The following is a 13247-nucleotide window of genomic DNA, read 5'->3' as shown; positions in this document are numbered from 1 at the left end:
CTGTCTTCGAACCTATTTAGAGCCCTTGAGCTGCCCCATTGACACGGTGCTTAAGCCGCCAGACAACAAGTGGGGGCTAATTCGTTTACAATATTGCGCATACGCCACGTGGCTGCTGGCAGGCAAATTAAATTATGCATTGGCAAAGCGGAAACGGAAGGCGGCAGGCGGCAGGCGACAGGAGAATGGAGAGTAGAGAATGGAGATTGTAGAGCGACAGCAAAGCCAACAAAGGGCGCCAAGGCCATCGAGCGAACTTTGTAATTAATCAAAGTGCAACTCTCGGCCACCGCAACAACGCGCATCCAGCATCCAGCATCCAGCATCCATCCAACCGTCCGCAGGGAAAACCCGGCAACAACAAAATCGGAACGGAACTCGAGTTTAATCAGCCTTTAAAGTGAATCATTAACCTTATTACCTTCTTCTTGGGGAGCTGGAGGGGCGTAGGACGCAACGCCTCGGCGCTGCGCCTGCATAATTTCATTTTAAATGCAAACTTAACAACTTTTTACAAGTCAAGCATGTTAATGCGCTTGTTTATGTTTCCCTGAATCCCCTTCATCCCGCTGCCCTTCCGCTGTCTCATTAACGTCAACTTAATTTGCTTGCCGTATAAATTTAATTCCGTCCGGTTGGATATTAAATTATGCTAGGACAGGGATCGAAATAGGGGGATGAGAAACTCTTTGCCAAGTTCTGGATATATTTTCTTGGAATTTTCACTATTAAATTAGCTTTTGTTGTCTACACATTTGAAAAGTTTGTTTAATTGCTTTCACAATCGACACGCTTTCGTATTGTTTTGTTAGAAATATAAGCTATTATTCGATTGGAGGCCACTCCATTGTCTTCACTCACAAATTGGCTTTGCATTCCGTCCGAGTCCATGTAAAAACGAAGCCTTTTATTATTCCAAGAGCCTGGTAGCCTTTGTCCTTGGTTTGGGAAATCTGCTAAGAAGAAATACAAATAAATTTGTAATTATGAAATCGTTTGTCTCGCAGCTCTTTTAGTTGTAATTATATATATAAAATATATATCTAAAGCAAACTAGTGATGTTTATCGAAAGGAAAAGTGCACAATATTTAATTGAAAGTATCAAACATTTTAATATATCAAAAACATAAAACATTAATGCCAGAATACCCTCCATAATTGGCCAATTCATCAGATTTTAGCCACCATTGCCTCACTGCAGACCATAAAGAGCAAGCTGGAAACTCTACCACTAATTGGCCACCCCATTCGGTAGCCATATATCCATCTATCTATCCCTTATCGTGCGTTAGCTTTTCGGGGGCAAACAACACACCAAAGTGTCTGCATCAACATGGAACCTCCGCATCAGCATCAGCATCTGCTGCTGCAACCCGTATCTGCAGCACAGGCCGCCGCAGCAGCAGCACCAAATTGCAAGTTAACTGGGCCCAAAAGCCCGCACATTTTCGGCTGGCTAATTGCCAAACCGGGTAGTAGAGAGGGGGACAGGTGGAACAGGTGCGGGGATTAAGCGGTGGGAACCACACGAGGCCACGGCAAGGCGTAGTTAAATTGTTGTTTACCTGCAGCTGATGGCGTCCGGAAAATTTCAACCATTCAAGAGCAATCAACCAACGGAGGAAGGCAGTGATGGCAGTGATGAGATGCTCGTTGCTTTGATAATTTTATACCTTAGAAAAGGGATAAATATTATATTAATGTAAATAAGAAAACATTATAGATGTTTTAGTATAGATTATACAAGAATAAGTTACCTGTTTATATGAGTTCTAATCGCGTTTTGGAACATCTTCCGATACTTCCGTTCTTGGTCCACTGGGATGTAGAAGCTTTCCCACCACTGGCACACAACTTAAGAACCAAGTAAGAACAAACAAATAACAAAAAAGAAAGAAAACTGCACTCTGTTGGCCAACAGTAGTTCTCGACTTCTGGACTTGAGACCTGATTGATGCCGCCATCCTTGAACTAGAGCTTGAGCTCCGGACTACGGAGTACGAGCTGCGAAGAAAATCTTAATTAAACTATTTGCCGGAGTCGGATCTGGCATTGGCTGGCGCGTAATCTAATCAGCTTTGTCTACTCCTCTGGGCCGGGCAATTGACTCTAATGGCTGCACTTGACTTGGTCAACTCCCCGGCTCCTTTATGGCCACATGCACTTGGCTCGAGAGCCATTTATTTTGATTACCACGCGCTCTTCGTGTGGGGAATCGCTTTCTTCTTTTTTTCTCTTTTTTTTGGCTCTTGGTGGAAATTAAAATAAATTAACAAATAAAAGTCTGGCCTCAAGTCGGATTCGGGTTTCGCAACCTGTCTCGCCAATTGAAGGCCATAAATAAACGCGCCCCCGGTCGGCGGCACCTGATGCTGACTTCAATTACGTGTAATAAATTACAAAGGAATATGAGACAGCGATGCTGTGTGGCTCTGGCTTTTCCTTCCTGCACATAATTAAGTGGATTTTAATGAGACTCGGCGGGCCAGAGGGAGTGTGGGAAATCCCAGCCCAGCATTTTTGATTTGCGGCTACTTCAGACGTCTTGTAAAAGTTAACAGAGATTTCTTATCAACAAAAAAATGTTTGCTAGATTTACGGATTTTCAATTACTTTGCTGTGTTTTTCATGCGATGCTTATCGAGAGTATAATTGCACTTGGAAGGGCTCATACTTTACTTTACTTTAAATGTTATCTTAGTATTTAACTATCTTAATCATTTACAATGTCCAAGACAAAACATAAATAAATAAATTTATAAAACAGAACAGAAACCTTAGCTGGTTAATGCATTTACATTGCTTGTTGAACTTTTATGCTCCAGTGACTTCAAATGTAAAATGCTAACGAATTGGGGGACCTAGTGTTATTAGCATCCCGCACAGCCTTAAATAAATGTCTTGTCCCTCAGTTTGGCTTTCGAATTAGTTTATTATGACGGCTACTTCAGGACATTGTTTCGCGGCGCTTCTCCTTGTTCTGCGATTTACTCCGCTTGGCTGCCTGCTGCGGTGGTTTCTTCACCTCGCTCTTCTCCTCCAGAATCCGCTGGAACAGCAGCGCACTGGTCTGGCCATCCAACTGGCGAGGACTCTCCACAGTTGCGGTGGCAAAAGTCCCGGAACCCAGAGAATCCCACTGGCGCTGCGTGGCCGGGACACTGAGCTTATCGAGCAGCCGCTGGGCCAGCTGGGGAATTATGGGCTGCAGGACAATGCCGCAGCGACGCAGAGCGTCCATTGTCATGGCGATTATGGTCTCCAAACGTGCCTCATTTCCGCCCTCCGGCGTCCCGCCCTTGAGCAGCCACGGCTTGGAGCTCTCGAAGAAGTTGTTCGCGGCGTGCAGAGTCGCCATCACGGTGTCCGCCACCAAGTGGAAGTGATTGCTGTCGTAGTGCGTGGCGCAACGATCTGCAAATAGAAATGGCAGAAAACAAAACAAAAAATGTATTGAAAACACTGTAGAAAAATCTAGGGAGCTTAACGAAAATGTGTATTGTATTAATTAAATTAAGATGATATTAATATTTCATAGGTTTATTTTTACACCTTTACTGGGTATTCTAATTTCAGTAAGCAGCTTGAAAAGCTGCGTTTCCGACCCTATAATTCATATATATTCTTGATCAGCAACAAAAACTGAGTCGATTTGGCTATGTCTGGAAAAAATTTATATATTTCAAAAATTTGAAAATTGTATAAGGATGTAACCCCGTTAAAACTGTCAAAAACTGATAAAAATCCTAATTTTTGTAAATTTATAATTGAGTATGGAAATTAATTAAACTACTAAAAACTAACATAAGAGTGATTTCCGAATTAAAAATACTGCTCTTTTGGCTTAGTTATGAGATTTTTAAATTTGATTTAAGGTACATATTTTCATATAAAAATATAGATAAATATTTGGTCAAATTATGGTATTATAATTATAGTCAGAAGCCAAGAACGATGTGAAGGAGTCATTTCCGACCCTATAAATCATATATATTCTTGATCAGCATCAAAATCTGAATCGATCTAGCCATGTTCGACAAAAATTTAATTTTTTGAAAATTTTGAAAATTTTATAAGGGGTTACATCATTAAAATTATCAAAAATCGATAAAAATCCAGATTTTTGTAAATTTCAAATTGAGTATGCAGATTTATTGCACTACTAAAAACAAGCTTAGGGGTGATTTCTGAATTCAAATTAATGCATTTTTGGCTTAGTTATGATCGATTTATCATTTGAACCCTATGATCCTTTGAGTAACTGCAAGGGTATACTTACTTCGGCTTCTCGAAGTTATCTTTTTGTTAATAACAATTTCTACGGACTCTGTACGGACATAAACTCCCCCTTATAATTTTGCCAAGTGCACAGATATACAATGCACAAAATGATTGCTTCACTTGGCACTTGGAGGAGCTAGAAGCTCCGCCGGCATGGCCACACTCTCGAGTGCACTTGCATCTCGGTGATTGGCCGGAAGTGCTTCGGGCAGATGCGGATGCCAGTGCAAATGCAGATTATAAACCATCTCAATCTCAAGCCATCTCTGAGATGGCTGATGCCACTTCAGCTCTCGAGCCTGGCTGCTTAAATATTAAAATGACAAAGCAGCTGCTTGGGTCGGAGCTGCTCCCGCTGCTTTTTCACTCCACTGCGCCTCACTGCCCCTCAATCCAATCGCATCCTCTCCACTTGCCGGCTCAGATGGAGAAATCCACTCACCTGACAGCTGCAGCAGCTGCTCCTGCAGTCGTTTGGCGGAGTCCAGGCTCTGGAGCAGATCCGCCAAGTGCTCGTCGTGGACTGATGGATAGATTTGGCGGGGATTCAACGACTTGGCACAGGCTCGCGATAGCAAATTGCCGAGGGTATCCGCCAGCTCCGAGTTGAGGATGCGCTGCGCCTTCACATGGCTGTAGTCTGTAAGTAAGGCAAGTCATTTTATCCCGGAAACGGAGTCCAAAAAACAAGTATATACAACATAAAGTGGATACCGGGGCGTATGAGTGATGTTTGCTCCCATTTTCCGGTCGCACTTTTCCCCATTAACTGCTTACAAATTCGCCTGGTCATTAAGGGGATTAGCAGGAAGGGACACAGAATCAAGGAGAGAATCTCTTCCAAAAAGAAGAAAACAAGGAGTTAAACCGAACCAAGATTAAATCCGAATAACTTGACAACAACATCAAGCAGCTGCTGCTGAAACTAAAAGGAGTTTTCCCCGTTTTCTTGGCCACGACAAAATGAAGCTGCAGGTGGCTTTTGTGGCAGCAGCAAGGCAAATCCGAACACGAAAGGATTTAAGCTCCGCTAATAGTTGCACAATCTTTTGCCCTAAAGGAAAATGAAGGGATAGGACAGGATAGTGTAAGAGATAATGGAGTGTCCCGGCAAAGAGCTTGGTCTTGATTTCCAGCAAAATAAGTATAATGTACTCCAGAGGGGGAAAACTTGAAAGGAATTTACTTGGAGTAAAATATTTAAAGCTCCATATTTTGATAAAAAGACTGCATTAAATTAATTCGGAATCTGCCATGCAAAATCCTGCGCTTTATGCCTTATTTTATGAGCTAATTGGAATGCAACCCATCAAAATGAAATTAAAAACAAGGACAATCGACCCAAAGTTTCCACTGCAGCCTTTTGGTAATTAAAACTAGCATACTCTGCCTGCAAAGACAATAATCGTATAATTGCTGCTGACCAGCTTCTGTTTGCTGGTCGAAATTCAGCCATTTGATGGTCGGATTTCGGATTTTGTAGTGGGTAACAAAAACCAAAAATGGCTATAATTCCAAGACCAGCCCCACACACACACACACCTATTGTGCATTCGCAACTTTCCCCATTTCCCCTGTTTGGTTTTTCTTCTCCCCCCGAATGGGGTTTCCTTTTACCTTGCTCCTTCTCTCGGGAAAATGCCACAAAAAAATAGAATGCCTGCCTGCAACATTAATTTGTTGCGCAAATGGAAGAAGCAACGGCAGCAGGAGAGGAGTGGCAAGGAAAAAAGGAAAGCAAAGTTTTCCGCTTGTCAACTGAATCCAAATGAAAGAGTGTGTCGAGTCGAGTTGAGTTGAGTTCAGTCGAGTTCCATTTTCATTTGCATTTCCATTGCGTTGAATTCACATGCATAGACGTTAGTTTCCTTTAGCCAAAAATCAAATTCGTGTCAAGCAACTAAAGTTGGGAATTTGTGGTATGGGACAAGGGGTTACCTTTTAAATAACTTCAAGGTTGAAAAGTGAGAAAATTCCTTTTTTTTTAGGCTTTCTAACTGAACATATTATATTCACAAGTAATATTCACTAAATCCAAAAGAAGAACAGGAAATTAGGTATTTTAAATATGCAAAAATATAACTTCTGCTCGTAAACTGTCGTATTTAAAACTAATTTAAGTACTGTAAGCCTCGCTTTATGTGCAAAAATTCCCAAATAAAATAACTAAATAACCTCCTGCTGGCTGAATTTCTAAAACATTCCATCAACAAATGAAAACCAAATGAAAGACTTTGAAGAGGTAGCCATCAAGTCCTGTGGCCAACTTTTTTTATGGACTCGACGGGAAACCGATTGGCAGCCTTTTCATTTTGAATGCATTGGAATTTTGATGGCACTGCAAACGTTCAGGCTGCCTGCCTGGGCCGTGGGGTTGAGTATCCAAAATGCAAAATGCGAATTGCATCAAACTTTATTAGCTGCCTTTCGCTGCCAAATCGAGTATCGAGCGTTCTAATGAAATTGTTCAAGGAGGCCGCCCGCAACACATGTTGTGTTTCAACCTGCCTTGGTTCCTCCGCAGTCCGTACTCGGTTCCGGACCCGGATCCGGATCCGGGCAACTCTTAACTGCTTACGTGAGCAACTACAAATTGCAGCGAATGCAGCAAAAGTTGCTGACGGGGAAGGGGGTTGCCAGGAAGCCGTGTACAACACTTGCCACTCCGCCTTTAAAGCACATCCATATGCTGCACATGTGGACACGTGACCGGGACAGGTGTGTGTGGAATTGAATGCAGGTGGAGATCAGAGCTACCTGGGTTATAAGCCAACAAAAAACAGGTAAATTTAAGGTTAACACATATGAGCATCAATAAGAATCCTATACTAATAAACAATATTCTACTTTTGACTATGGTAAAAACCAATTAAGATTGAAACCAAACAAGTATATGCTAAAATAACAAAGTTTCAAGTAAATCAGTTGCAAATCCCTCAGAGTAACCTAGTTGTTAGCCCAATTTCAGAAACACTGATGGGGTTTGAAGGAAGTTCTTCCTCCTGGCCTCTGACAAATGCTACTCTGCTCTTTTTGGCACTGGTAATGGTAATATAAATAATACTTTTTTACGTGCCCCGAGAGCTGCACTTCGGATGCACACAGGCTGCTGCACCTTAAATAACTCGAGCAACTTGTCGCTGCTCCAGTTTGCCATCTATTGCCTGAGGAACTTTGACACACTTTTCCTCGTATTTTTCCAGCACAACTTGGCTTTAAGTGTGAAGGCGGGTGTTGGATATTGAATGTGGAGGTGGTACACAAGTGTAGCCATTAAATATTTAACAGGCCTCCTCCTTTCTTCCCTCTCTGTATGCAATCGGAGACAGGCACATTTGCCCTGCCCCAGGTTATGGGCCCAAAAACACTAATTTCTTGTCCTCTCTTTAAGGGAATTACTAGCCAGATTGGATTGAATATCTAGATGGGTAAAAAGGTGTGAAAAATATGAGGTTAAATAAATGTCAAAAAACCAGAGAAAACAACTATTGTTTGCTTTGATGAAAAATGAATAAATTAACTCTGATTATCAGGGGTTTCAGCTTAAAAGTGAACTCAAACGAATAAAACTCGAATGAAAAATAAACAGAGATGACTAATGAGCTCTGATTTACTAAGAATGAAGAACAAGTAACAAAAAAATTGATAAGAAGAAACTACTGAGTCAACTTATATAAACGAGTAAAGAGTTTAATATATATATTTAAGATGAAAATCGGTTTATCAATTAAATGTATTCTGCTTAAGCACTGAACTAATTCCTAGATTATATTATTCTCGTCAGTGAATTTTCTTCTGACTGATAAGCGAAGAGCTCAACAAATGTGGCTCTAAGTTCACAGTTCACATCGAGCCTCCATCATCACAACTTCTTGAAAATGTCGATGGCTCCTCTGCTGTTTTCCCTTCTCGTTGGCTTGAACTTTGCCTTGGCCGTGAATAAACCAGAGAACAATTGCGAATATTTCAAATACAGCGTTTTGGATCATGGTAGAACTCATATAGGCATCTTTACAGCCGACAGAGCAAACATCAAAAACTTTTACTGGCAGGCAAAGTTCTCAGCACGCGGCGCCCATAAGGTAATAAACATAAAGAAACATACTGAAACCCCAAGATAAATGACAAAATAATGCATATCAAAAGGATCAAGTGAACCAACTAGATCCGTTTCCTTCTAAAAGGGAACTGATTGCCAACATTCAGAGCGGAAGCAAGGCTGAAATGTACGTGCGATTCCAGGACATTGAGGACAATGAGCTGCCCAAGTTGATCTTTTTCGCGCTCAATGGCAGGACCCTGTGCAGCAACTCAGGATGTGAGTAAAAACTTGAATTTATTTAAGAATTTTTTAAAGAAAGTTCACTAATCATTTATCCGTTTCCCGCAGATGAGGCCCCTTCAACCACAATTACCGTGGGACGGAGAATGTCTCTCAAGACTCAGAGAACAGACACACGCCTTTAATTACTTTAATAATAAATATTCAATTATTTAATATCATTTGAGGATAGTAATGACGTAAGAGAAAACTAAATTGTACATATTAGTTAAATCGCCTGATGTTAAAACGTTCAATCTTTATCAAAATCAGTTAAACCTAATGCCTAACTCTAGGCTGAGCTACATTTCATTCAATATCTGCTCGAAACTATTATATACCCGAAATCCAAGGCTTTTAATATAACCAGCTTGACCTCAAGTCTGTTAAAAGCTTTTAATGGTAATAAAATATCTTTTGATGATCGCTAAAACTTTTTGCAAATGGTCAACTGTTCTGGGAATCGCATAGAATATATAAATAAGAACCTATAAGTGTTCTTTCCTGTTTACTCAAAAGAGGACAACTATAAAGTGTTTCCGCTGGTAGAATAACAACAATGGCAATCCTCAGTTAGACAAGTTTAAGTATTCAAATTTCTTAAATTGAGTGAAGCCCGAGGGGAAGTTGATTGCATCTCAACGCACCACCAGTTTTCTCTTCCCGTGCGCATCAACTTTCTTTTTTTTCCTATCCAAGAACCGCAGGATGTTGCAGGTCCTGCTAGTCCTGTGCCCCCAAGCTGCCATGTTCGACGAAGTCGAAATGCAGTTTCTATGTTAGCGGAAGTTTGCGGCCTGTAATGAAAACTTGAGCATTTAATGGCGTTTTGACGACCGGATGTCACACAAAATCGAATTTGGTGGCATTTTCCGCCTAAAAGCGAACATAATGGACGGCCGTTGGACTCGAATTAAAGAAAATAAATCATTCATGGCTCGCCCCGAAAAGAAATATATGCAAAATGTGCTTGTAATTTAATAATGCGACGCACTGTATTTTCCATTTTTCGTTTTCCATTTTCGCTGCTGGCAGGTTCAAATGCAATAAAAATGCAATTAAATTAGCCGCAAGGCAGGGGGCACATAAAAAAAAAGTATAATAAAAAAATAAAAACATCAACAAACGCAAATTGAATAAAGGCAAAAACGTGAAAAGCAGACGCCTGCCGTCTGGGAAAATCCATTGCGGAAAAGCCAAAGAGTCAGCAATAATTGGAAATTAAATTTTAAGAGCTGGCACGAGGGGTAGTTCCACACACACACATACATAAGCAATTTATGTAAATTGGAAAAATCTGGGGAAAGTCAATCCAAAACGCAGCCAAAGGTGACAGTTGGTGGAGTCCATTAATTGCTTTCAATAACCCCAAAAATATGAAGCGGAATTAGGGATGGCATTAAAATTGATACTAAATCGATATTTTAGCGGGAAGTCGATACATAAATCTATAGTTTTAGTGATATATCGAAAAAAGAAGCAAATCAATTTAATACAATATTTTTCTTATTTTGCTAAGGTCAAAAATATTTTATTTTCTTCAATTTCATATCGAATTTATGTGTATAGAAATCACATACGTTTTGCATTCTTTGCTAAAAGTCTGAACACAGTTCCAATTCGAAGTCATTCTATTCTATTGGCCTATCAAAAATTTTCGAGAAGAAAAAATGTCTGTTTCCACAGCTCTATTTACTCTTTTGTGTCTTATCCACTTGATTCCCACCTTGGACATCGTCCTGGACATTCGGTTCGTACAGCCCAAAGTGGACGAAGTGGACGGAGGATTATCAAACGTAGAAGGATCAGAACATGGCCTAATCCTCACCGATTCCGGGGAAACGGTTCCAAATTTGACGGAACAAAATGCCAAAGATGATCAGACCCCAGCAGCAGATGCGGCGGCCTTGAAGGAGAAAACCAAACTGGCCGACAGTGCGTCCCAGTGCGTTCTTGAAGCAGAGGCTACGGTGGAACGACTGCAGCAGGTTCGATTTTGCATTATAAATACTGTCAAACATAAAGATAATTCCAATTGATCTTAAAGGATGTGAAAGCGGCGAATGCTGTGGTCGTCCAAGCTTCCACGTCCTTGGTGAACACACAGGCCACTGCCAATGCGGCAAAAACGGCAGCTAAGGCGGCCGAGTCTCAGCTGAATCAGATGAAGAGTATTGCTGATAAAATCGCTAACAAACTGGCCAAGAGAAAGAAAGTGGCCAATGAGGCGCAGGCGCAACTGGACAAACATACACAGCTCTTGAAGGCAGCCAGGATGCGTGTGGCGAATGCCACCCGTCGTGTGGCCGATGCCCAGGCCGATTTCGACAAGACAAAGGAAGCCGTAATGAGGGCAGTCCGCCGTGCGCAGGTGCAGCAGAGTTACGGTGGCTCTAAGATGAACCGTACTGGATTATTTCTATGAATTTAAATTCTATTATATCTATTATCGTTTTTTGTTTTTCGTTCTCTGTTTTAAAGTTTGCGTTACTATGTTAATAATTTGAATATATAGAGATAAAAGTCTATGGATATTAAGATGGCGAAGTCTAAATAAATATTTAACGTAGCAATATATAAGCTATAAAATATTTCTCTATAATATCGGTATTCCAACATTAAATGCGATATTTTTTGAATATATACAAATCGCACAACCTGTGATATATCTGTGACCAGACAATACAGTATGGGGGATGAAACTTGGCACAACTGTTTTCCCCAGGACGTATGCAAATGCAGAGATTCGCCGTCTTCTCAATGCGAAAACTTTGCGTCACAAATAAACAAAAGTCAGGCTGGCTGCTCCCAGACCAGATGAAAACTTTGTTCCCCTTTTACGGTTCAGTTCGGGCATCAAATTGAAATGCAAATTTAAAGCAAAAGGTAAAACTAACGACCAGGCAAACCTCGGAACAGTTTCGGTTGATAATTTGATGGAAAAACTATTTGAATAACCGCAGGGACCGCCCGGCACACACCACCCCCTTCGAACCATTGCAGCCACAAAGTGAACAAGCCACAGAGACACGACATCAAAGATAGAATTTTCACTCACTGCCATCGCTGTGGGCCACGCCCTCGCGTAGTAGGAAATATCTCAATCCCTCCATGGTGTACTGCTGGGCTGCCTGGACGGGGTCCACCACATTGTGCCTGCTCTTTGACATCTTTTGCCCATCCACCGTCCAGTGCGAGTGGACATAAAGCTGATGCGGTGGCTCCAAACCTGCGGCTAGGAGGAATGCCGGCCAGTAAATGCCATGGAACTTTAGGATATCCTTGCCAATCACCTGCTGTGCGGGAGGCCAGTGGGCAGAGAACTAAAGAGGAGGAGCAAAAAGATTGTCGAAGGATAAGTCGCCACAGGAGAAGGCATGTCATACTCACACCCTCATCCGGATAGCCGAGAGAGCTCAGGTAGTTAACCAAGGCATCCAGCCAGACGTAGACCGTTTGTGTATCGTCATCGGGCACCGGAATGGCCCAGTGAACACGATTCGAGGGCCTTGACACCGACACATCCGGCAGAGGTTCACTGAGAGTATCAAGCAGGATCTTCTCGAACTTTGGCGGACGGATACGTGCCTCCTGCTTGACCCAGTGACGCACATCATCCTGGAAATGCGACAAACGGAACATGTAATTGGTCTCCTCCGTCCACTCGACGGGATGTCCAGATTCCAGCGAGTAGCGCGTGCCGGTGGTCTCGTCCAAGCGCAGTTGGGAGTCGGTGAGGAAGGTCTCGTCGGAGACGCAATACCAGCCGCTGTAGGCCGCCGAATAAATGTGTCCACGGGAGTTTAAGGTGCGCTAGGGGATTACACTTATCATAAAATCTACGCGAATGGAAGAAAGGAAAGTATGGCTAATCTCACCCAGAAATGGGCCACCGCCCGCTTGTGTCTCTGCTCTGTAGTGCGTATAAAGTCATCCGTCTGGATGTTAGCATTCCGGAAGACCTCCCGATACCGTTCCGATATCTGGTCGCAGTATGTGGCCACTGGTATTCCATGAACCTCCGCCGCTTGCTGAATCTTGGTGCCATGCTCGTCCGTTCCCGTGCAGAGCCGCACCTGGCGGAGACTCCCTGGTTGCCTCAATCGCTGGTAGCGACAGTGGGCATCGGCTATTACCGCCGAATACAGATGGCCTATGTGTGGAGCTAATAACAATGCAACAATAAGTTTAATAAAGTATTATCTAATAATTTAATATTGATATTACCCACCGGCATTTACGTAGAAAATTGGCGTTGTCACGTAGTGCGAACTGTTGTGGCGAATGCCCAAGGTTCCGAGGCACTTTATTCTTCGTATTAACATTGCTTTCAAAGATATTTTAATATAAAAAATAAGAAATATTTACATTAAGATTAAAAACAAAACAACACCGGCAGAATGAACGTTTTCGACTTGCCATTAACAGCTGTTGATCTGCTATAAACAACTTTGCTATAAAATTATGAGACAGTCTGGCAACGCTGGTATATTCAGCCCTTAAAGTGTGGCCACTTACCGATGGCGAACAATTTTCGCGCCATATTAAAATTTGAAAATGGCTAAAATTACAATAAAAAATATTGGGATATTATATTCACGTAAGTTAATAAAAATAGTGGTATATATATATAATATATTTTTT

At 41.8% G+C, this 13247-nt stretch overlaps 3 protein-coding genes across 3 annotated transcripts; 2 read left to right on the top strand and 1 right to left on the bottom strand.

The window, feature by feature from the left end:
• Window positions 1-2913: 2913 nt before the first annotated feature.
• Window positions 2914-13061, bottom strand: MetRS-m (Methionyl-tRNA synthetase, mitochondrial). Its single transcript, XM_020956255.2, has 6 exons — window positions 12835-13061; window positions 12482-12768; window positions 11994-12416; window positions 11662-11926; window positions 4725-4922; window positions 2914-3415 (listed from the first exon to the last, which is right to left on the bottom strand). The coding sequence occupies exons 1-6, from the start codon at window positions 12926-12928 to the stop codon at window positions 2949-2951; spliced, it is 1734 nt and encodes a 577-aa protein (XP_020811914.2). The 5' UTR covers window positions 12929-13061; the 3' UTR covers window positions 2914-2948.
• Window positions 8067-9030, top strand: LOC147642552 (uncharacterized). Its single transcript, XM_086840266.1, has 3 exons — window positions 8067-8364; window positions 8429-8600; window positions 8673-9030. Exons 1-3 carry the CDS (start codon window positions 8161-8163, stop codon window positions 8747-8749), a joined length of 453 nt encoding a protein of 150 aa, XP_086696392.1. The 5' UTR covers window positions 8067-8160; the 3' UTR covers window positions 8750-9030.
• LOC110186932 (uncharacterized) lies at window positions 9287-11194 on the top strand. The gene is made up of 2 exons (XM_020956263.2): window positions 9287-10591; window positions 10651-11194. The coding sequence occupies exons 1-2, from the start codon at window positions 10274-10276 to the stop codon at window positions 11026-11028; spliced, it is 696 nt and encodes a 231-aa protein (XP_020811922.2). The 5' UTR covers window positions 9287-10273; the 3' UTR covers window positions 11029-11194.
• Window positions 13062-13247: the final 186 nt, after the last annotated feature.

This window comes from Drosophila serrata, unplaced genomic scaffold (assembly GCF_035046125.1).
Source record: "Drosophila serrata isolate PLE 108 unplaced genomic scaffold, ASM3504612v1 contig_382, whole genome shotgun sequence".
NCBI classification, from domain to species: domain Eukaryota; kingdom Metazoa; phylum Arthropoda; class Insecta; order Diptera; family Drosophilidae; genus Drosophila; species Drosophila serrata.
The sequence above is the reverse complement of the archived record's forward strand: the minus strand, read 5'-3'. Positions and strand labels throughout refer to the sequence as shown.